General features: G+C 25.6%; 1 protein-coding gene across 1 annotated transcript; it reads left to right on the top strand.

Annotated features, from left to right (window-relative positions):
• Nucleotides 1–5633: 5633 nt before the first annotated feature.
• Nucleotides 5634–22113, top strand: LOC145846425 (cobalamin trafficking protein CblD-like). The gene is made up of 5 exons (XM_082953220.1): nucleotides 5634–5907; nucleotides 10897–11063; nucleotides 18085–18252; nucleotides 18879–19003; nucleotides 21276–22113. Exons 1-5 carry the CDS (start codon nucleotides 5652–5654, stop codon nucleotides 21535–21537), a joined length of 978 nt encoding a protein of 325 aa, XP_082809346.1. The 5' UTR covers nucleotides 5634–5651; the 3' UTR covers nucleotides 21538–22113.
• The last annotated feature ends 2 nt before the right edge of the window (nucleotides 22114–22115 follow it).

Genomic DNA, 22115 nt, shown 5'->3' with positions numbered 1-22115 from the left:
GTATATTCTTTTTAATTGTTTTTTAATTTAAGGATTTTATATTAAATAGTTTGGGTAGTATTTTATTAATCTAAGTGAACAACATGTATAAGTAAAGCATGTTTTAAGTAAATACATAATGTCGTTTCGTTTATTTAGATACATTTATGCTAGGAAATTCTAAAAAATTGTGTTCTTTATTGTTTTATGGTTTCAACTGTAAAAACTTGTTATTGTTTTCAGATTTTAGTTGTGAAAGTTCGTTATTAATTCAAGGTTTTAGTTGTAAAAGTTCCTTACATGTTGCTTGTTTATCTAAATACATTTATGCTAGGAAATGCTAAAAAATTGCGTCTGTTTTTAGACAAGCTGTGTTTATAAGGTAATAATACAAGTATTTTGCTGATAGAGCTGTTTATTACAAACATCAAACATACACAGATGGTTCAATAGATGTACTGGAAGTTTGATGATAGAATTCAGCAAAAAACTGCTGTTTTTAACCTGTATTAAAATTAGATTGAAAGCTTTATACAGTTTTAAGTGTTAGATTATGTATTTTAGAATAGGTTTAATTTAGGAGTTTGATTTAGAAAAGTCAGGAAAAGTTTGGTAAAAAGTTAGGAAAAAGTCAGGAATTTTTTCTCAGCTTGATCAGTGGCAACCATAAAACTAACTTGTGCAAAGTTTTAGCTGATTTTAAGGAACGTACACAATAGAGGTTTTTGATTTTTGTAATCAACCCCAATTTAAAATACAGGATTGCTATAAACCTGGAATCCTGGATAAACCTGGGATTTGAAAATTTAATCCTGGACAAGATGTTAAACTGTATCCAAGTGGTGTATGACTTGATTTTTTTTTGTAGAATAAGTCCTTGGACCAAATTGTTTAAGGACTTTTTTTGCCATTTAATATAATAAACTACTATCTTAAATTATCTTGTAAAAAAAAATTGGAAAATCTAAAATTTGACCTATTTTGAAAATAACAATAACTTTTTAACAAAAATTACTAAAAAACCTCAAATCTAGATTTTTAAACACTTTTTACATGAAAAATTATGAAATTTTGATTAGCTTCAAGAGATCTGTCTCATACAATCATAATTTTTGGTTATTCTAGGTTTTAATAAGGGCATAGGGAAGCAGGGGTCCACTTTGATTTTTACCTGTCTATTTTGTAGAATTTAGTCTGAGCTATCAGAAGTTTTTAACCACATGACAAAATTTAAAGTTACTGTTGAGATATAAGCAATCAAAGTTAGTGACTTTAATAGGTTCCTTATGGAAGGCACAAAAAAAAAACTTTTTTACTATAATTATATTTCCTTCTTTATTTATTAACTAATCTATTCAAGTTTGTGCAGTAAGTCCATTACTATTATGCTACTTAATATAATGTAAAAGTTGAATAATTTAGAAAAAAAAACAAAAAAAAACAATATGCTTTTTTTGTCATTTTATCTAGTTTTTTTATTTCAAAATTAATTGAAAATGAAATTTTTCCTGAAAATTTGAGGTCTCTAGTTAAAAAATTGTAGGAAAAGATAGATTTTTAGCAAATTTTGATATTAATGAGAAAATTAATCCTAAAAAATGTGCGGTCCATTGGTTTGAAATGGAAACTTTTTACAAAAAGTCTATATCACCGAAACTAATTGAAATTTTTATATTCTATAAAAACTAGCTTAAAGTTTATACCAAAAGCTTTAAATAAGAGCAGATGTAAATTTTTGTGAAAAAAATTTCAGAACACTCTATGCTCTTGATGTTTCATTTATTATATAGAACCCATTCAAATTAGCATTGCATTATCTTTCGAATTTTCAATACAATTTAAGAGAGTTTTTAACTTAACTAAAATTTTACTAAAAAATTAGTAGTTCTAAAAACCTAGAAGAAATTAAGACCTTGTAAAATTTTCAATAAATCTTCAACCCTGAAAATTTATAAGACTTCAAAAATGTTACCTAAAATTTTTTAGCTGGAAATTGTTTTATAGGTGGCAATTATCACAAAAATAATGGATTTAAGATGGTTATAAAAAGTTTTAAGGAGGTATTTTTTGATTTTATGTGATCTTTTATCAATTTTTGTTAGTTTTCTTTAACTTATTATTATTTTTATTTATTTATTATTATCAAATCAAGAAAAGTCACTGTGAAACTTTGTTCAAGTTGTCTTCAATTTTGCAAACTGTTTTTTTTTGTGATAATTGCCACACGCAAAACACATTTCAACTTAAAACTCTAAAGTTGCATTTTTAGGTTCCATATGTTTTACATTAAGGTTGTTTTCAGAAAATTTCAAACCTCTGTTGTGAAAGTGTTTTAAAATAAGCTAAAATCTTGCACAAGCTGTTTTTATGATGTTTGCCAAAAGAAAAATCAATCTAAATACTCAATGGTTACATTTTTGTAAGTGCACAATAAAAATATAATGAAAAAGTCTTTTGCACACTACTTTATTAAGTAAATGCATTAAAAGTATTTTTGATAATGCTAATTATTATAAGCTTAAATTTTTCATCTTCTTTATTTCTAAACTTTGATTTTACAAAAATTTTTTGACACAATAATCTACATGCCCTTATTGAATTATTAATTGAATTAAGAGTTAAAAAAACAAGTTTAATACATCATGGTGTATACAAGTAAATTTATACAGATACAAAGTTTTAACTTAATTCTAGTGAACATTAGTTAAGTAAAAATGTGTATTTGATTCAAATAAATATGATTAGTTAAAAATAGATTAAGACTGAATAGTCATTATTCATATAATTAAATACTTTTTTCACCTAAAGAATTTCTTTTGTGCAATACACTGAACTGCATAACCCAGTGTTTTAAAATGTTTGTGCCAAGTGCAAAAGCAATTTTATAATAAACCTAAGCTGACTGAGACTAGTTTATTGTCTCTCAGACTAGGTTTTTGTCTCATAAAGCTGCAACCCTGTTTAATTTAAAAGCATAAAATAGTTAGTCCTTTATAAGTAAATATTTGTATAATTAAACAATAAACAAAAGTTTCTTACAAATGTTTCAAGTATGAGATACTTCTATCTTATATAGTTAACAGAAAAACTTAAGTTAGTTTGACATGTTTTACAAAGTTTTTGAATTTACAAATGTTATAAATATTGTGATGTAGTAATTATGTTGAATATTTTTATACAGTGAGTTTGAATATATGCTGCTTTTTGTTTTGTTATCAATTTAAGAACTTTAGAGTTTAAAATTTTTTTAAATAATTGCTATAAAAGGTTTTTAAATATATGGAAGGGAAGATATTAGAAAAATGTTTTAAACTGTTTGTGTGCACGACTTAAATTTACTTTTAATTTAATTGGGTTTTTATTTTTTTAAAAGGAGTTTTGATAATGTATAAGTATATTATTCCTCTTGCTTTTCTTGTTTAGTGATTTAGTCTTACCTGCTATTTATTTGGAGTTTTTCTAAGCTTCAAAGTTTTTCTAGGCTTCAAAGTCTGCAATCAAATTTAGTATTAAATTTTGAGTACAGTAACCTCTCGCATCTTTACTCACTTATGACAATACACACTCTTGTTTTGTTACGCATTTTAGAATTCTAAAAAATTCAAAAAGAACATTTTTATTTTTTTTTTTAATATTGCACAAATTAGGTTTATTGTATATTTTTAATTTAGAATATGTTTTTAAATGCTAACGCACCTCTCTACATCTTTTGACTTACAAACTTATGTTCCTTGACTAATTGATAAACATTTAGTTATACCTCATTCTATCAGAAATTTTGTTAACAATAAGAGATTAATTTTAATACTGAAAGAAATATGACTGTTATAATAATAAAAGTATATTAAAAGTATAATGAAATAATAAGAGTTTAAAACACAAATAAATAATACAGCACTCTTGCCCTATATATGAATAGACATCTAAAACCTAATGAAACTTCCTAGCAAAAAGTAGCAGTTATAGTTTATAAATATAGAGCTTACAATTAACACAAATCTCATTTGTTTTTTAAGTAAACATATCACTAAATTTCATTTGATGTTTTTATTTTAGTTTAAGTTCTTCTGTAACACTTGTTTTGCACAGCAAGCGTTGAAACTTTCCGCACGTTGCATTTCATTAATTGTAATGCTCACCAGCACAAGTTACAGCTTTGGAAGAATACAACTGCACGTTAAAACTGATGGTCTTCATTAACATTGGTTTAAAACCTTCGAATTCAAATTATTTTTGCTGTGAAAAATATTCTTCTTCTAAAAGATGAAATCAATTACAGCACCAAATGCATATTTTTATAAAATGCTATAGAAACAAGTTTTAATATAGACACCACAAAAATGCTTAATTGTAAATTGAATTTGCTAAGTAGAATAGAATATAACCGATAAGTATCTTTTGTCTTCATATTTATAAATAAAGTAAATAAATTGTTATATTAGAAAGTCCCCAGTCTGATTTTAACTAGAAGCAATATCAAAAAACAGCCATTATAGTTAGTATATTTGGTACCTCTTGTATCTTTACAATCTCTTGTATCTATACGCCTTTTTTTTCTGTGGACACAATGTGCGTTCCTAAGCAATAAGCTACTGTTTGTCGTTTAGTATTTTCCATTTTATTTTTAAATCTGTATAATTGTCTTTTTAATTCCAAATATAGTTTGCCAGTTCTGTTGTATGTCTTTTGTTAAGGTTGTTGAATGAAGATTTATGATTCCTTGTTTAAAACTGTTTCCCGTAGATCCCACGTACTGTTTGGTTGCTTTATTGGATGTTACTGTTGCTCTATAGATTATTTAAGAAGTTAGGCATTGATTGTCTAAAGGACAAGAGTAATATGTCACAAGACCCTTCTATCAAAAAGAGAAACAAAAAGATATATAATATCTTTTTTAGTTTTTTTAGTTTAACTGTAAGTTCTAAAAAGGCAAACAGTTGAAAAATTTCAGTAGTACATTCTTTTACAAAAACCACCTCTAAAAAAATTTTCATATGCAACGCAATTAAGATATCATGCAGTTGTACAAGTAATTTGAGAAACAAAATTTTAGAGGCACATAACAATAAAATTTTAAACAAAAAATAGAAACCATAAAAGTAACACAAAAGATAAATTTTGCAATTGCTATAAGCCCTTTAAACCACCAATGACTGATTTCTAATATTTGTAAATATATATAAATGTATATAAAACCACAGTAACATTCAGTAAAGCAACCAAACAGTAAATATCTCCAATGTAAAAAAATTGTAAATAACTGTTTTTTATTTATTAATTAATTATTTAGCTCCAGTTTTGTTTGTGGAGCACTATTGACCACAACTTTAAAATAAAACTATAACAATAGTTATATATATGTATAAGAACATTAAATTTAGTTTTGTATAAACTTATTTTAAATTGTTTTATGAAAGTTTTTAACAAATTAAACTAAAATATTAATAAATAGAATTTTAAATTTGAGTTTGAGCTCAAACATTTTTATTGTAATTTATTGTAAAGATAATTAAAATTGGTTAAGGTAATATTTTATTGATAAGAAGTGTATTTTTATACTTGTATTTCAGTAAAATCTTAAAATTTTGCTTTGATTTTAAGAGTGATGCAAAACTAATTAGCAAATTTGTTTTATTAAAAAAATATTTAGAAGTAGATAGTATTCACTTGTAATGGCAACAAGTTTAAGAAATTTGTGTAAAAGTTTGGTTTCAAGAAAGTTGTTTAGCTATGGAAAGAAATTACAAGTAGCAACTAAAACTATTGCGTCACTCAATAACAAAAATTGTGTAAGGGCGTTTTCAAGTTCTGAAAGATCAAGTAAAAATAGTTCAGGAAACGAAAAATTCATACATGATATTGAATCTGGATGGCCGGACGAATTATTAGGACCAGTTGCTCCAGCCAATCAAAAGTTTCCATTACCTGGTAATATTTGTTTAAATGTTGGATAATTAATTACCAATTTAGTTAATTATAAAAATGTATGCTTAGTTATAATATCTTTAAATATTTTAGTTAACCGAAGTTTTTATAGATAGATAAAACTTAAAATACTAAACATCTAACACTTTTACTGGAATTATAACCAACTTAACACACTCTGTGTTACTAAAGTTGCTTAGTTTTTTCACATAAAATATGACTCAGAAGTTGGAAATAAAGTACTATTGTATAAAGTTTGATATTACTGATTGTTACAAATTGTTTAAAAATAAAGTTTAAGAATCTTTTTCTGTTTTTGGCTTATCACTTATATTTCTTAGAGTAAGTAAATTGTATGATTAATATAATTTATAGTAAAATAGTGTTGTAGGAAGGGGTCAAACATTTTTATTACAAAAAATAATATTAACTCTCATTTAAAAGCTAAAAGTACAAACTACAAGCCAGTTTTTATAGAATAAAAAAAAAAAATTGAGATATTAAATTTTTAAAAAAGTTTCCAATACAAATGTATGGACTGCAAATTTGGAGTCAATTTCCTTTGAAATTAAAAAAATATTTAAAATCTATCTTCTCCTTGTTTTTTGAGCTAGACACTTCAAACTTTCAGAAACCGTTGTTTTTTAATTTTAAAGACTATAATGTTGCGATTTGAGAAAAATTTAAATTTATAGATAAAAAAAGTGGTTTCGAAATTTAAAAAATCCTGCAATAAATCTATTTAAAAATTAATAATTGAATTTATGTGAAAATTTGAAGATTGGTTGGAAAATGAGGGAGAAGGTAGATCTTAACGTTATAGTCTTTTTTTTTGCAATTTTTGCTTGCACCTTCTGTTTAGAACCTATTGAGGTCACCGACTTGGATTGCTTATATCTCAAAAATTACTTTTAATTATTTAAAGCGGTTAAAAATGTCTGATAGCTCAGATCAACTTGTAAAATTCAAGATGGACACCCCTATTTAACAGTCATTAATATATTATGAGTTTATTTTGTATTTTTACTTGATAAGTATTACAATGTTTCTCAAATGCAAAGAAAGTGATTAATTATTTTTCTAAGCAGTTTAAGTAAGAATTAAGACTTCAAAATAAAATAAGTACTACTTATATAATTAAAAAACAATCTAATTTTGTATACTTCCATTAACAGAGTTTTAGCTTCAGATTTTTGATATTTGTTGACTATAAAGTCTGTAACTCTATGTAATTTCAATTGTATTATTATTCAGGGTTGCCAAAAATTCTGGAATCTTGGAATACTTTAAATTTGATAATTCAGATAAAAATACCTGAATTTTAATAATTTTTACATGAAAAGTTATGCAATTACGATTCAACACTAAAAAGCTAACACTTTTTTACATTAAGTTTAGTTCTAACTACTGAGTTGAAAACAAATTTGACAGAGTAATCTATCCAAGATCCAATTCTATTTGAATTAGATTTACAATTTGATTATCTGCTTTGCGGTGAAACAGTGTAATTTTGTTTTTTGAAATAATAAAACTTTAAGTTTGATTTAATACTAAAATGAACCAAAAATAATTCTTCTTTAAAAAATCTTGAAGAAATTTCGAAAAAAGATTTTGCAACCCTAAGTATTGTTATTTGTTTTATCTTATTCGTTTAATTGTCTATAACAAATTAATGTTAACTTTTAGCTAGAGTATTATAATAATTATTTGTCTTAACTAAAAGAGATTGCTCAATTTACTGTAATGTAAAGAGCTTATTTAAAAAAAGAGATGTTAATTAAATATTTTGTTCACAACTGGGTTTTGGTGACAATAAATTGTGACCTCTTCAAGTTAAATAAAATACTAAACTGAGAGTATTATATAAATACTAGAAACAAACTAACACTTAATAAGTAATTTTATGAAACTTAAAGTAAAATATCACTTAATAAGTTATCAAAATTTGTTTAGATTATATGAAAACACTAGTCCCAATTTTAATAAGTGAAACTGATGATATTAAATATTTAGTAAAAAATACACTCCTTTTTAAAAACCAAATAAAACAAGTTTTGTCTGGTTAATCTAATTTATTAAAACAAACAATAATAAAGGTTTTGAGTTTAAAACTTAAACTAAATTAGTTTAAGGGCATAGAGGGGGAAGTCCACCTTGATTTTTACAAGTTGATCTCATTTTATAGAGTTTTATCTGAACTATTAGACATAGGTATTTTTTAAGATGTGAGCAGTCAAAGTCGGTGACCTCAATAGGTTCCTAATGAAAGGCACAAACTAAAAACGCAAAGTAAGACCATTTCACTAAAAATATATCTTCTCCTTCATTTTTTAAGCAATCTTCTTCAAATTTTCACAGAAAGTGTATTATTAAATTTTAAAACAATTGAATGCAGGATTTTTTTTAATTTTGAAAAATAAAATTTTTGTAAAAAAAAAACACCTATTTTTTTGATTTTTTTATCTTTAGTTTTTGTTTTTGAATATTTTAAAAATTCCAACATTCAAAATCTTTTAAACTATAAAAGGAACGTTTCCTGAAAATTTGAGGTCTCTATCTCAAAAAATAAAGGAGAAGATAGGTTTTTATTGATTTATTAATTTTCCGAGAAAATTGACCCTGAAAAACTTGTGGTCCATACCTTTGTATCGGAAACTTTAAAAAAAATTACAACATCTCAAAAGTTAAATAATATTTTTCAATTCTATAAAAACTGGCTTGTAGTTTGCACTTTTAGGTTTCATATAAGACCCAAAGTTATTTTTAGTAAAAAAAAATGTCGGACACCCCTATACCCTTAATGTCATCACTAACATAATTTATAATAAGGATTTTTTTTCACAAAATTTAACTGACTCTTGTAAAAAAGCAAGTATAAATTTCTAGCCAGTCTTTATAGAATATAAAAAGTTAATTTGGTTTTTGAGATAAAGGTTTTGAGATTAAAAAAAAGTGTCTAATACAAATGGATCACAATTTTTTTATTGTTGGTTTCCTCAAAAATATAAAATTTCACTAAATTTTATATCCTTTTTTAAGACAAAGATCTCAAGTTTTCAGGAAACATTTCTTTATTATTTAAAATGTTTTGAGTAAAGTTTTGAAAGCATTAAAAACCTATCTTCTCCTTCATTTTTTGAGATAGAGACCTCAAATGCTTGGTGGTTAAAAAATTCTGATGGTTAATATAAAAATCTATAAAGAACAAAGAGTTTAAAAACAGGTGGACGGCCCTTTTGCCTTAAAATAGAAAATTAGTTTATTAAATATTTTTTTTTTACTTATAGTAACTACTTTTCAAACACCTGTCCTATAATCTGTTGTAGTCAATGGCATTTTCGAACCATTTTTTCAGGGTTGCCAAAATACGTTGAATTCCGGAAAAACCTGGAATTTGTTAATTTAGGCAAAAAAAAAACTGGAGTTTAGAAAATTAAAAAAATCTGGAAAAACCTACAATTTTAAAACAATTTTTACATGTAAAGTTACAAAAGTTCTATTAGATACAAAAAATCTATCAAAAAGATAATTTTTTTGTATCATTATTTCTTTTTATTTAAAAAATCTATATAAAGTAGCTTTTTTTAGTTGTTCTATTATTTAACACAATTTTTTCAACTTAAGTTTAATGTAACACTAAAACTGGACCAAAACTTGTTTTTATAAACTTGGAAGAATTTCTGAAAACCTGTAAGAAATTTACAAAAAACATTTGGCAACATCTTCTTTTAGTTCGGAATTAAGTCAGCTATTTTTGTTTCTCTTCATTCTCACAACAAAATTTAATCTTTTTCCAAAAATTCTATGTGCAAGTACTAGTTATATGATCAAAAATATTTGACCATGATCAGGGTTGCAGGACACTCAGGACTCAGTACTACTGAGGCTCAGGATGTCTTTTGAAGTTTTTGAAAATCTCAGGATGAATCTTAGGAAAACTCACTATAGTTTTGTTTTTTACAATAAACTCAGTATATTTTAAAGATTAAAAAAATCTCACTACAGTTTTTTTTTATAGATTGTGAATAAGAATTACTTGATATAATTGAAGGATTTTGTTATTTTATAACAAATTTTGTTGAAGATCTTAGTTTTTGTTGATTTTTAAAAGTAAAAAAAGTTTTTAATGAGTTGAAAAACTCAAGATGACTCAGTAAAGTATAAGGTCACTCAGAACAGTTTTTGGTCCCTATGGACTTTTTTTTGGCTCAAAGAGTGGCAACCCTGTTTAACACTATTTAGTTTTCCTTTTAATCTTTTATAAATGTCTTAAAGCTATTGTTAAGTTTAAAGAACTAGGTTTAACAAACTGCAGTATAAGTTTCAGCCATATTTACACCATACTAAAATTGTGGCATTTATGTTGTGAATTATTTAAGAGTAAAATTCCCTCATTTTTTATTTAAACTATACTTGATCATATTAAACTTTACATAACATAACTGAAAATAGTAAGGTCACTAAGAAATAACTTATGCAGTAAAATAAAGTATTATGAAAAATTATGTTTTAAATGATATTTTAATTAAAATATATTAAAACAAATCATTGTAAAAACCTTTACGTATGTATAAATGAAAACTCAATTTTATTAAGTTTAAAAGAAGATGATTAATTTTAAAGGACTTTTAAAACTTAAATCTTAGGTTTAGCACAAAATTTCAATTCATTTTCTAAATCAATCAAAGCCTCATAAACTGGAAGAATATTTTGACTATTTATTAGTTATAACTAAATAAAAAATTAAAGAACCTATTTTAAATAAACTATCAAAAAGCTTCATTTTTAAATAAAAATACTGAATTTTAAAATAAAAAAATTCTCAACAGTTGTTATCCGTACACTAATAGAGCATAAAAGATTCTTTAGTTAGAACTAGATCTAAAGAATATAAAGCTTTTGTTTATTATTTTGTTTATTTTTTTTTAATTTTAAGTCTTGTAAACTAAATTATACTTAAATTAAATTATACTCAGTTTTGTTTTAAAACAGGAAACATCTCTGTATCTTTACCTATTCACTCAGATGAAGTAGGCTATTTAAACAGTCAATCTAATTTTCCTGACAATTCAAGCTGTATCGAAAAGCATTTAGGAGCTTTGGGTCACTTCATCGCAGAATCTAAATTGTTTGAAAATGAAGATGAAATACATATAAATGTTTGTTGACATATTATGGTTAGACTTGTGTCGAGTATCAACTAACATTTTTCCTAAAGATTAAAAAATTATCGCAGTATCAGGGGTAGGGAGTACTTGGGTGATGTTTGCTGGACACATTTAACAAATTGGTTCAAAAAAATTAAGGCCCAAAAACTGATTTGAACCCTAAAAATCATATATTTTTTGATTTATGGAGTTTTCGGCTCAAATGGTTACAAAGTCACATATACATGTCGTAGACTTATAATTTATATCTTAAATTAAAGCTTATACTTATAGACATACATTTAAAGACATTTCAACTGCTTTTGATGTATGATGACGTCATAATTACACAAAGTATGCATATTTAGTCTGTAAAATAGTGTTTTTTGATTAAAGAAAAAAAATCTGCTGTTTTTACAAGCAGTTTTATTAGTTTTGAATGTCAAATGTGTGGAGTCAGTCAACAAGAACTGTATTACTGATGTAGTTTTATTTAAATTTCATTTTAATATAAATATTAAACAAATTCTAAATCACTTTCAGTTACTATATATTAAGATTGAGAGCATCTGAAAAATAGTAATATAATTAGATGTAATTAGTGTATTAATAAATTTTAAAGAGTTTTTGTTTAAGCAATAATCGTTTATTTGTATTAAGTTTTTTTAAAAGTTAGGTTTAAATATGTTATTGTTTTCACATAACTATTAGTTTAAGTTTTCAAAGTATTTTATATTTAAATTAAAACGAAATATTTTAATTTGTTTTAAGGTCATAGGGGGGGGGGTTAGCCATGTTTTTTACATGTTGATCTTATTTTATAAAGTTTTTTCTAAGCTTCAAGATGCTTTTTATTGTTTTAAAAAATTTGAATTATTTTTTGAGATATGACTAGTCAAAGTCGGGCCACATAATAGGTTCCCCATGGTAAGGGAAAACTAAAACAGCATAAAAAGACCATTTTATTCAAAATCTATCTCCTCCTACAATTTTCAAGCAATCTTCAAACTTTCACAGTCTAATCTTTATACAAAAACAAAAAAACGTTATTTGGGCCTGGAAAAAAAAAATAAAAATGTTTTTTTTTTGAAAAAAAAAGACTTTTTTTCAATAATTTTTGTGATAAAGTTTTTATTTTTCTAAATAATTAAAATTTATAAGTAAAGTTTTTTTCTTTTAATATAAGAAACATTTCCTGAAAATTTAAAGAACATTGCTTGAAAAATGAAGGAGGAGATAGATTTTTAGTGAGTTTTAAAATTTCCGAGAAAATTGACCTCGAAAAATTTGCGGTCCATACGTTTGTATCGGAAACTTTTTATAAAAAATGAAATATCTTAAAATTTAATTAATATACCCTATGACCTTAAATGTTATAATTTACTAATTTAAAAGCTTTGTATCAAATGTATTTTAATTTAAATTTGTATCAGTTTTTTATTATATTTACTTTATATTAAATGCTGCTTAAAATTGCATTTAGCAAGATGTAAGCTTTTATCAAAAGGGTGCATCTGTTGCCCCTAAAGATGAAACTTTTGTAAATTTGCTTAGTCCATTTTTTTGTGGGTGGGGAATCACATAAATAGATAGCACAACAAAATTGCTTCCTATTTTTAAGCCTGTTGCATTTAATTACTTTTGAAAATTTTGCTTTATATTGGTATATTATGAATTAAATTGGGATTTTAATTTTTTAAAAAACTTTTTTAAAACGTTATGTTATTAAATAAAAAATAAAATAAATTTTTACTTGTTTAAAAAAAGATTTTTAAACATTTATTAAGATCATAGCTTAAAAAACACAATAACCACAAACATTTGTTGAGAATTGAATTTTTAATTAAACTTGAAAGTAAAACAAATCACAATAATTTCTTTCTTGAACTATTCATAATTCTGAGGTTTAGTACTTGCTTCCTATCTTCCTTGATATATTGTAGATTGTCTTGATACGTGTCTTCATTTCTCGACGAAGTTACAAAATTGCTGGAAAATTTAACACCTCTTTTGGCAGCGTCATTGACTACACTTATGTAATTTACTATTTCTTTTTCCTCCACAAGTAGTCTTTATCGCTAGTCCATTGTTCTAGCGGTTTAATAAGAAATGAATGACTGCAGTCTAGGATAATAAAAACGAGCATGAAATTACTTCTAACAAAGCCTGGTAATTTTCGCTTTTCATTAGACCAAACAGGACAAATAGGCAACTCATTGTTTTTTCTAAATGTTTGGGGCCTTTCCTGATTTATTTGATAATTTAATGTTCTGATTTAAAACTTTAGCTTTGACCGATTGAATGGTATAATCATCAAACAAACTTAAAGGAACAAGTTCTTTAACAAGATACCAGACATGTTTTTTCATACCACTTCACGCAGAGGCTGCACATAACTTATCAGTACTTTTGTATTTTTGAAGTGTGATTAACAGATCCACGTCAATGCCAGGAGCTGCTGAAGCTACAGTACAATTGATCTAATAGGGAAGGTAGCAGTTTATGCAAAAATCAACCAAATGTATCAGTTTTTTTAAACAAGTGGTGTCTAAAATTATTTTTAATGAGTTCTGTTGTTAAAGAAAAACTATTTTAAGAGTGTAAATGACTTTGCTCATCCATCTAGCTTTAGAGACAGCTCCAGGACGTTGAAGAGTGAAACCTTGCAAGGGCTGAAGTCTGATGTAAATTAAGGCTAGTTTGACAACTTCTTTATAATCATCCTGCAGACAAGGTAATCGAAAACTTTGATATTTTTGACAAATTTCAGAAGTAACTTCTAAATTCAAAACATAATTTTCATCAAAGTATTGCAAGATATTTTGCCGATTTTTCGTAAATTTTTTGAAGACTTCTATCTCGGGTGTTTTTGATTTTTCTATGGCTAAAGAATTGAAAACTTTATTTAGTAGTAGCTTTAGTACATGATGCCTGCAACCTAGCCAAAATATTGGCTTACCAAGGCTTTTTAAAAATTTCATACAAGCACCTGAGTATTTCCCTGTATTAGAGTTAGTAGTGTCAAAAACCATACCATTAATGCTATTTACACGGTTCCATTCTTGAAGAAGTTGCATTATTTTATTACAAACTGTTTTGCTGTAAATATTTTTTTTTAATTTTTCCTAAAGAAGGAACTCATAGAAGCTTATGTTGTTTTCCTGTTACAGAAACAGACAAGTGTTTCTCCGCTAAACTACCATCTAATATTTGACTAGTGTTGTCGTCCCAATGCACCAAAAGTTTTTTTTTGGAGCAGTCTAGTTTTGCTTTTGTGGAAGTTTTTTAATTGTTAATTTGTTATACTGTTTTGCAATATATGAGTAACTTAAATTAACAGAATCTTTAATCCCACCACCTATTTCTATTAAAACAGAAGCAATTGTAGATAATTCAGCCGGAGTAACTTTAGTTCTTCTTACAGCTCTAACTAGCCTGTCGTCTGTAAGAAAGTCTTCAGGTAACAAAAGTGATGTACCTTTTTTGACAATACGCGTGTGCGATCGTTTCTTAGGATGCTTGTTAATTGATTCCAATTCTATATTGCAGGAATCATAATCATGGGGAATGACAAAAGTTTCTTGACCTTGCAGCACCACTGATTAGCTTGGCAAGATGGTTATGACATTTTCTTGGCTACATTCTTGCGTTTCTCAATTATATCGATGCTTGGTTTGCCTAAACAACTACACGTAGTTTTTCTGTCAGTTTTTATGCTTGGAAGAAACTGCAAGTCGATTTCAATGTTGTTTTTTTTGTTTTTCAGTTAGTTCTTGCTTAAAAAAAGAATATTACAGCATTTATTTCATTTTATTCTCACAATATTTTGTCCATGAGGGCATGGTTTTGTTAATTTTTATTCATTTCATTTGCCTTTAGTACCTTTAACTAATGATGAGTGTTGTTGTAGTACCTTTTAATGCCATATTACATTAACTTCTATAGAATAAATTATAACTCTTTAATACTTAGCTATTTTGTTGTAATGAAAATTTAATAATTATTCCAGTTTTTTTTCTAAACATTTATAGCTAAATGAATAATGACATCAAAAATTCCTCTAATTTACATACTACATCATTTAAATTCTAAATGTGATTAAATATACCTACAAAGTTTCATTTTACAATAAACATTTTTAATTAGATTAAACAACCAGTTTATGCTTATTAATAATTCAAAAATAACCATTTACAGACAAAATTCCATATTTGGTGTGATTATGACATCATATTATATCAAAAATAGTTGAAATGTGTCAAATATATGCTTACAATTATAAACTTTCATTTAAGATATAAATTATAAGTTTAGGACATGTATAAGTGACTCTATTACTGTTAAAGTCGAAAAATAAAAAAATATGTGGTTTAGGTGTTCAAATTAGTTTTTTGGAGTGCAAACCTTTTTTTTTGCAACCCTTTTTTAAAATTCTTAATGAAGCCAAAACATATCCGAATCATATGTTAAAATGTGGATTTTACATTATGGCCAAAAAATGTGCTGTACTCCCTACCCATTTTTAGTGGTTAGATTTTTTCTTTAGTTTGTTAAAAAGATTGAAACTTATTTTCAATGGTTATATACAAAAAACACGTCATAAAACTCTAGTTATTTTTTAAATTATTAAAATTCATGTTCTTTAGATTTGAACTAAACTATCAGCTGAGTTTTCAGACTATCAATTACTAAGCCTTAAACAAATATTTTTTTTTGTTTTTTTTTAGCCATAAGCTCAGACTAGTTTTTAGAAATTGATGTGATATTTTTTCTTTTTATTAGAGACTAAGAATAAGATCTAATTGTAAAACCCGTTAGAACATTTATTATGAATTAAATTTATATTTAATTTTAATAACTTTATAAAGTTGTTTTTAAAGTACTGATAACAATAAATTATGTCCTAGTTTTAACTTCAGAAATATTTGAACTGATAAAGTTTCTATAACTCTATGAAATCATTGGTTTACTGCGTTATAGGGTATTACAAAATTATTGTTTTCAGTATTATTTTGAAAAAGTTGTTCTGCAGTTTTAAATATCTTTAGAATGATATATTGAGTATGTTCTATATATACCAGGGTTGCCACACACTCAGGGTATTTTGATTTTTTTTTAAACTCAGGGAAACTGAGGGCATTTTTAATTCTTTTATAAAATTACAGGGAAATTTTAAGGATTTTCAAAAAATCTCAGGGAAGATTTTTTTAGATCTAGAATGAGATTTAGTCAATATTTTATTCAAAAAAAAATAATTGTATTTATTTTTTAGTGCTTATTTATAAATTTTTTAACCTTGCGGCTAGTTCTTCACAATTCTTAGAATTAACATTGTAGTTTTTTTTTTTTAATTTTAAAACATATTAGTCATGACTAAAGTTAAACAAAAACAAACAGTTTAGAGATAATAAAGTTGTGGTTAACTAGGCATTGAAAAGTTTTAATAGTATTTTTATTTTTATAAAACTATATGTTGTACTAAAAGTACTTATAAAAAAATTGAGTAAAGATCAGTGTTTCACTTTACATTAGAGGTAAAATGTTTATTTGTAATAAATTACAAAAGTAGCTGTAATGGTAATCAACTTTTTAATGTGAAAATTTTAGTATATTTTACAGTTTTTTTGCATATGACAAAAATTTGCAAATATGAGTAAAAAACAGTTTAAAACCTCAAAAAAAATTGAAGTTGTTATAAATGCTTTTAAACAAAAATAAAAAATGGTTAGAATCATCAAAAAAAATCAGTCACAGTCTTATACAAGCACTTTGAAGAGATCTTTTGTTTACTAAAAAACAAAAAATTTCAATTCTTATTCAAACAGAATAAGAATAATCTTTAAAATCAAAAGAGGAAGACTACCTACATCCCATTTTAATTTCTAAATGCTTTTAAGTGAGTACCTCATATGGAAGTTATTATTATGGAATAATTGTAGTTTGTCAATTAAAATGTCAAAGAAATTAAACTATTTCTATTATGTATAAAGTTAACTAACAAGTTTACACAAAATTGTGCAAAAAATTTGTTTTTTTAATCTCAATTGATTTAACTTCTTAGCATTACAGTTAGCAAAACAGTTTTTTTTTCATAAGTTTAGTAAGCATCTAATGCAGAAGCATACACATACAACCTTCCTTTTATTACCATAGAAGAAAAATGCGCATGAAGTATTAGTATTTTGCGCCAGAAGCGAATTTTTTTTTAGACTTGAAAAAAACTTCGGGAAGTTTAAGGTTACTCCGGGAAGTTTCTAGTCACTCACGATAAACTTTTTGACTCAAAGAGTGGCAACCCTGATATAAAAATCTTTTAGATTATGAAAATTATAGCTCAGTAGTATATTAAAGTGTTTCAAAATATGTTAGTCAAGTTTAACGATAGGTGATAATATTTTCTTCAGTAGAGTTTTAAGTATAGAAACTAACTATAATTGAAAACTAATAAAGTAAATATTGAATAATATTTAAGATAGTTAAGAATATCTATCAAAATATAAGCTACATATTTTTTTCGTTTTTGCTTAATACTTGTTTATGCCAAATGCAAACATAGTTGCTGTAACTAAATTTTTCAAGGTGAATGCATAGTTAATTTATTTACTTTTTAACTACCTTTGAATTTTTATACAGTGTTGCCACACACTGAGGCAACTCAAGATATCTCAGACAAGTCTGAAATTTTTATAAATTTTAGACTAAATCAGGCTAGTTTTAATTTTTTGAAAAGTTCAGGTTGATTAATTTCAAATTGTCTAGGATATTTACCTTAATATCAGGCTCGTTTTTAAGACTTAAATCTTGTTTATGTTTAAGATTATCTTTTTCTATTAATTTGGTGTTTTAATGAATTGAAGCTTGATTAACAGTATTTTTTTTGGTTCTTCGCGCAAATTAATATTCATTTTCAAGTTATTATAAACTTGGCTGTCTCAGGTTAGCCTGCTGTAAGCAAATTTGCTTTTTTTAAAGAGTGGCAACCCTGTTTATATTGTATCACTTTATAAAGTCAAAAATACAAGTTTACCAATAGATGGAACTAGCAGATGATGGAAGTGATGTTTCAGATCAGATAATTAGACAATACTTGAATGACGCATCAGTAGAAATTTGTGCTCAAAAGTGCCCTAAAATACTATTTGAAGATTTTAAGCAAGTTTTTGTTGATATGCCTGCAGCTTCAGTGAACGAAAAAATAACAGTAATTTTTAACTTGAGAATATAAAGTTTGAAGTAATAATAAAAAAAATTAAACAGTACTCTTACTTTACTACACTAACACATGTTTCTGTGTCTTAACAAGTCTTAACAAGTCCGACTGTTATAAAACTATAATAGTTTTTGTAACTATCAAGTCTAAATTATGATAAAGTAAAGTAAAATACAAAATAAAATAACAAACTATAATATTAAGCACTCACATGAAAATTCAAGAAATACTGATTCATTAGATTAAACCGTTGTTAGACATTAAAAAAATATTTAATAATTACTTTACAATATAACGATTTAATACATTAACATTAAAAAGACATTTAACCTGCATTGCAAACTAGATAATTAGTTCTATATGCTTGGAAAAAACAACAGTAAAGCACTTTAACAAATTTTTTTTACAACTATTTTAAATAAAATTTGTAAATAAAAATAAGTAAAACAACAATCATTAATTATTGAATTAATGATTTAATTAATAGTTTAAGGTTATTAATTTGGGGTAATATATATTTATAAAATGTTTATAATGGTTAAATCTGAATGATAACATAAGTAAACATAAGTACATGATAATATTTGAGTAAGTAAAAAAAGAAATTCGTTGTGCAGGTAATTACTATTACGCAAAAAAGCATCAATGACATGTCCACCTGGAGTAGTGAAGTTTCTAATGAGAGAGAACAATTAATGAAAAGTTTTGTACAAACTGCTACAGAAGTTTGCCATCTATTCAGGTATTTGCTAAACAGCAATAAAAAAGATAAAATTAAAAAAAAGAAAAGTTTAAAAATTTTATCTATAAAACTGCACTAGTTTATATAATAAAAGTTTTAAATAAATCGTTCTAGTAAATGTAGATAATTTTTTGATTAGAAATGTTTAACTTTTTGGTATTGAATTGCTTTTTAGTAAATATTAATTTTCATGCTGAATCAGAAATACGTTTTTGGTATTTTTTATTAAAACTATAGTAAACAACCTAAAAAAAAACAATGATGCTTTTGAGCAGGGGTCGGCAAACTGTGATCCGCGAGCATGTTTTTATTTTAAATTGGATGCCCATGAAAGACTTCGACTTGCAAATATGTAAATGTAGCCCACAAAAAAAAACTTTAACTAGACATGCTGAGATTTCAAATTAGCAGCACAAAAGGTCTTAAGGAAAGTTTAAGTTAAATTCGAAATTTTCACTAGACATTTGATGTTTCAAATGAAGCGTAAAACTATAACTGCGGGCCGCTAATATTTTTATTCTCGACAAAAGTCATCTATGTATCTTATATAAACTAGAGTTTTTTTTTAGCTCAAGATTAGCTGCTTGTTTACTATGTAGCCCACAAAATTGTTGTCTAACATTAGACCTAGAGGTGAATAAATTGCTATCTTATCTATTTGTACCCAATTGCTACCTAATGTATTTTACTTATAAAACTTAACTAAACATTTAAAATTAGCATTTCTTAACTTACTAACTCCTGTATTCGAGGATGTCTAAAGTCTTAGTGAATCAGTTTTCATTAAATTTATTCAATATCTTTTGCTACTTTAATGTTGTTAAAAAACATTTTATATCATACGAAACAATGTAGTCAGTATAATTTGCTCATGAAACTGAAATTAATATTTAAGTTAAAAATAAAATTTTTGGTTTGCAAACTGTGAAAATTTAATAAGTTTACAAATTTCCTAATAGAACAACACATTCGATTCCAACCGACCCATGTGGTTTTGTAATTTATCATTGTTTTTTAAAGTTCTATCTAAAACAGAATTTAGAGTTTTAACTTAAAGTTTGTCCGAAATGTTTTGTGATTAATCTGCAATTGATAAAATTGGTTTAATGTATCTTAAGAAGACTGTAAAGTTTTAGAAATCAAGAACCTACCGGTCTAATTAAACTATGAGATGCTTTGTAAATAAATTTGTATTTTCACTAATCTAATGTTTTTCTTTGATATAAAAGTTGGATTTTGCTATAATTTTTTTATTTTGTTCATATGTTTTTACTTTACCTGGAAACCTGGAAAAACCTGAAATTTGACAATTTAGAAAAAAAAAACAGGAAATACTTTGAATTTGAGAAATTTTGAAATTAATAATTATAAACAAAAATAATTAATAAAACCTAGAAAAACCTGGAATTTTAACAACTTTCACATATTCAGTAGTAAAATTTCGATTTCACTCAAAAAATCTATCATATAAACAAAAAAATTTTGCTATCATCAATATTTTTTTTTTAAACATATTTAAAGTAGCTTTACAGTATCTTTTCTATGTTTTTATACTATTTAACACAGTTTCTTACCTTAAACTTAACTTTAAACTAAAAATAGACCCAAAAGTGTGTACTTTTAAAAACCTGGAATAAATTAGGAAAACCTGGATTTTTTTTTGAAAAAACGAGTGGTAACCCTGTTACTAATTGCAATCGCTTAATCTTTTTACCATTTAGCTAAATAATCTACAGCAAAGGTCGACAGACAATTGGTCATTGCGGGCCAAATTTATAGTTTCAAAATTTTGCGGTCCGTAGATTTATTCAGTTTAAAGTTTTTATCGATTTTAGTTTTAACTACACATAGAGTGCCTACTCACCTGAATTTCGCACGAAGTGTATACGTTGCGCTAGTAGTCAGTCTTGAGTAGATAATTTGCTAGTTTACAAATGTTCACTACTCTAGACACAGTCTAAGATTTACAAAAATGCAAAAACGATTAACAAACTTTATTTAAATTTTATTTAATAAAATTAAATATTCAGTGAGCAAATCCATCTGTAAAAGAGGTATTAAAAGTTATGGTTAATTATTTTAGGCTATGACTAAAAATGAATTTAATATTTTCCACATTCAAAAGTACAATATTAATTTCAAGTATTTATTCAAAGGTAACCTACTATTTTTTTTTAGTGTACTTGAACATGTTTTAGTTTTTTTGTGTCAATATTTTATTTAAAGTTGTTAAGTTGTGAATAAAACAAAAATAATTTGGTTTTATCAACAGAGCAAACAACTATTGGTCAGACTTCATCGATCCAGCTTCGGGCCGTGCATATTTTGGTTCTCATTCCAACGCATTTATTACTGAGACATGTGACAATTATGAATCCCTTGGTTTCACAATAGATGACTTGGGTTGTTGTAAAGTAATCACTCATTCACAATGGGGTAGCAGCGTTTTTGTTGGTTCTGTGGTTACCAATGCAACAATAACTGATGATGTTATTGCAAAGCTTTTGAAGGCTGTGAAAATTGAGGAACAGTAAATCTAGTCATCATTTGATCGTTATTTAGTTGAAGACATTTAAAAAATATTATTATTAATATGCGCTAATAATTGTAACAAACTTATTAACAAAACCTAAATAGTTAAATTTTACTTAAAATATAAAATAAGCAGGCATTAAATGTAACTAAATATGTTTAAATTGTAGTGCAATTAGTATTGTTTTGCAAAGACTTTTTGAAAGATGTCGCTTGTATGGATGTCTTAGTAGTTTGGTGTGTTAAATGATTGATTAAATTAAAACACAAACACAGTTATACAAACAATTTTAGTGATCACCAGTTTATTTACTCCTCAACTTCCTGTCAATCTTAAATTTAAATACATAAAAGTTATTTATTTTGAATAAAAAATGCTATAGAATTTATAAATTTATAAATTTCTTTATACTTTAACGTGTTTTAGGTGTTCTCGTACCAAAGTATTGGTGAAAGCAAGTATGTATATTCACTTGAATAAAGTAATTAAAATATTTTCATGAAATTTTTAATATGTTTGATAAATACAGTATAAGCCTAATTGTTAAGGTATAACGAAGATGTTATATTTGTTAAAAAT

The sequence above is a fragment of the Thalia democratica genome, chromosome 1 (assembly GCF_965202585.1).
Source record: "Thalia democratica chromosome 1, ktThaDemo2.hap1.1, whole genome shotgun sequence".
NCBI classification, from domain to species: Eukaryota; Metazoa; Chordata; class Thaliacea; order Salpida; family Salpidae; genus Thalia; species Thalia democratica.
This window is presented reverse-complemented; position numbering and strand designations above follow the sequence as displayed.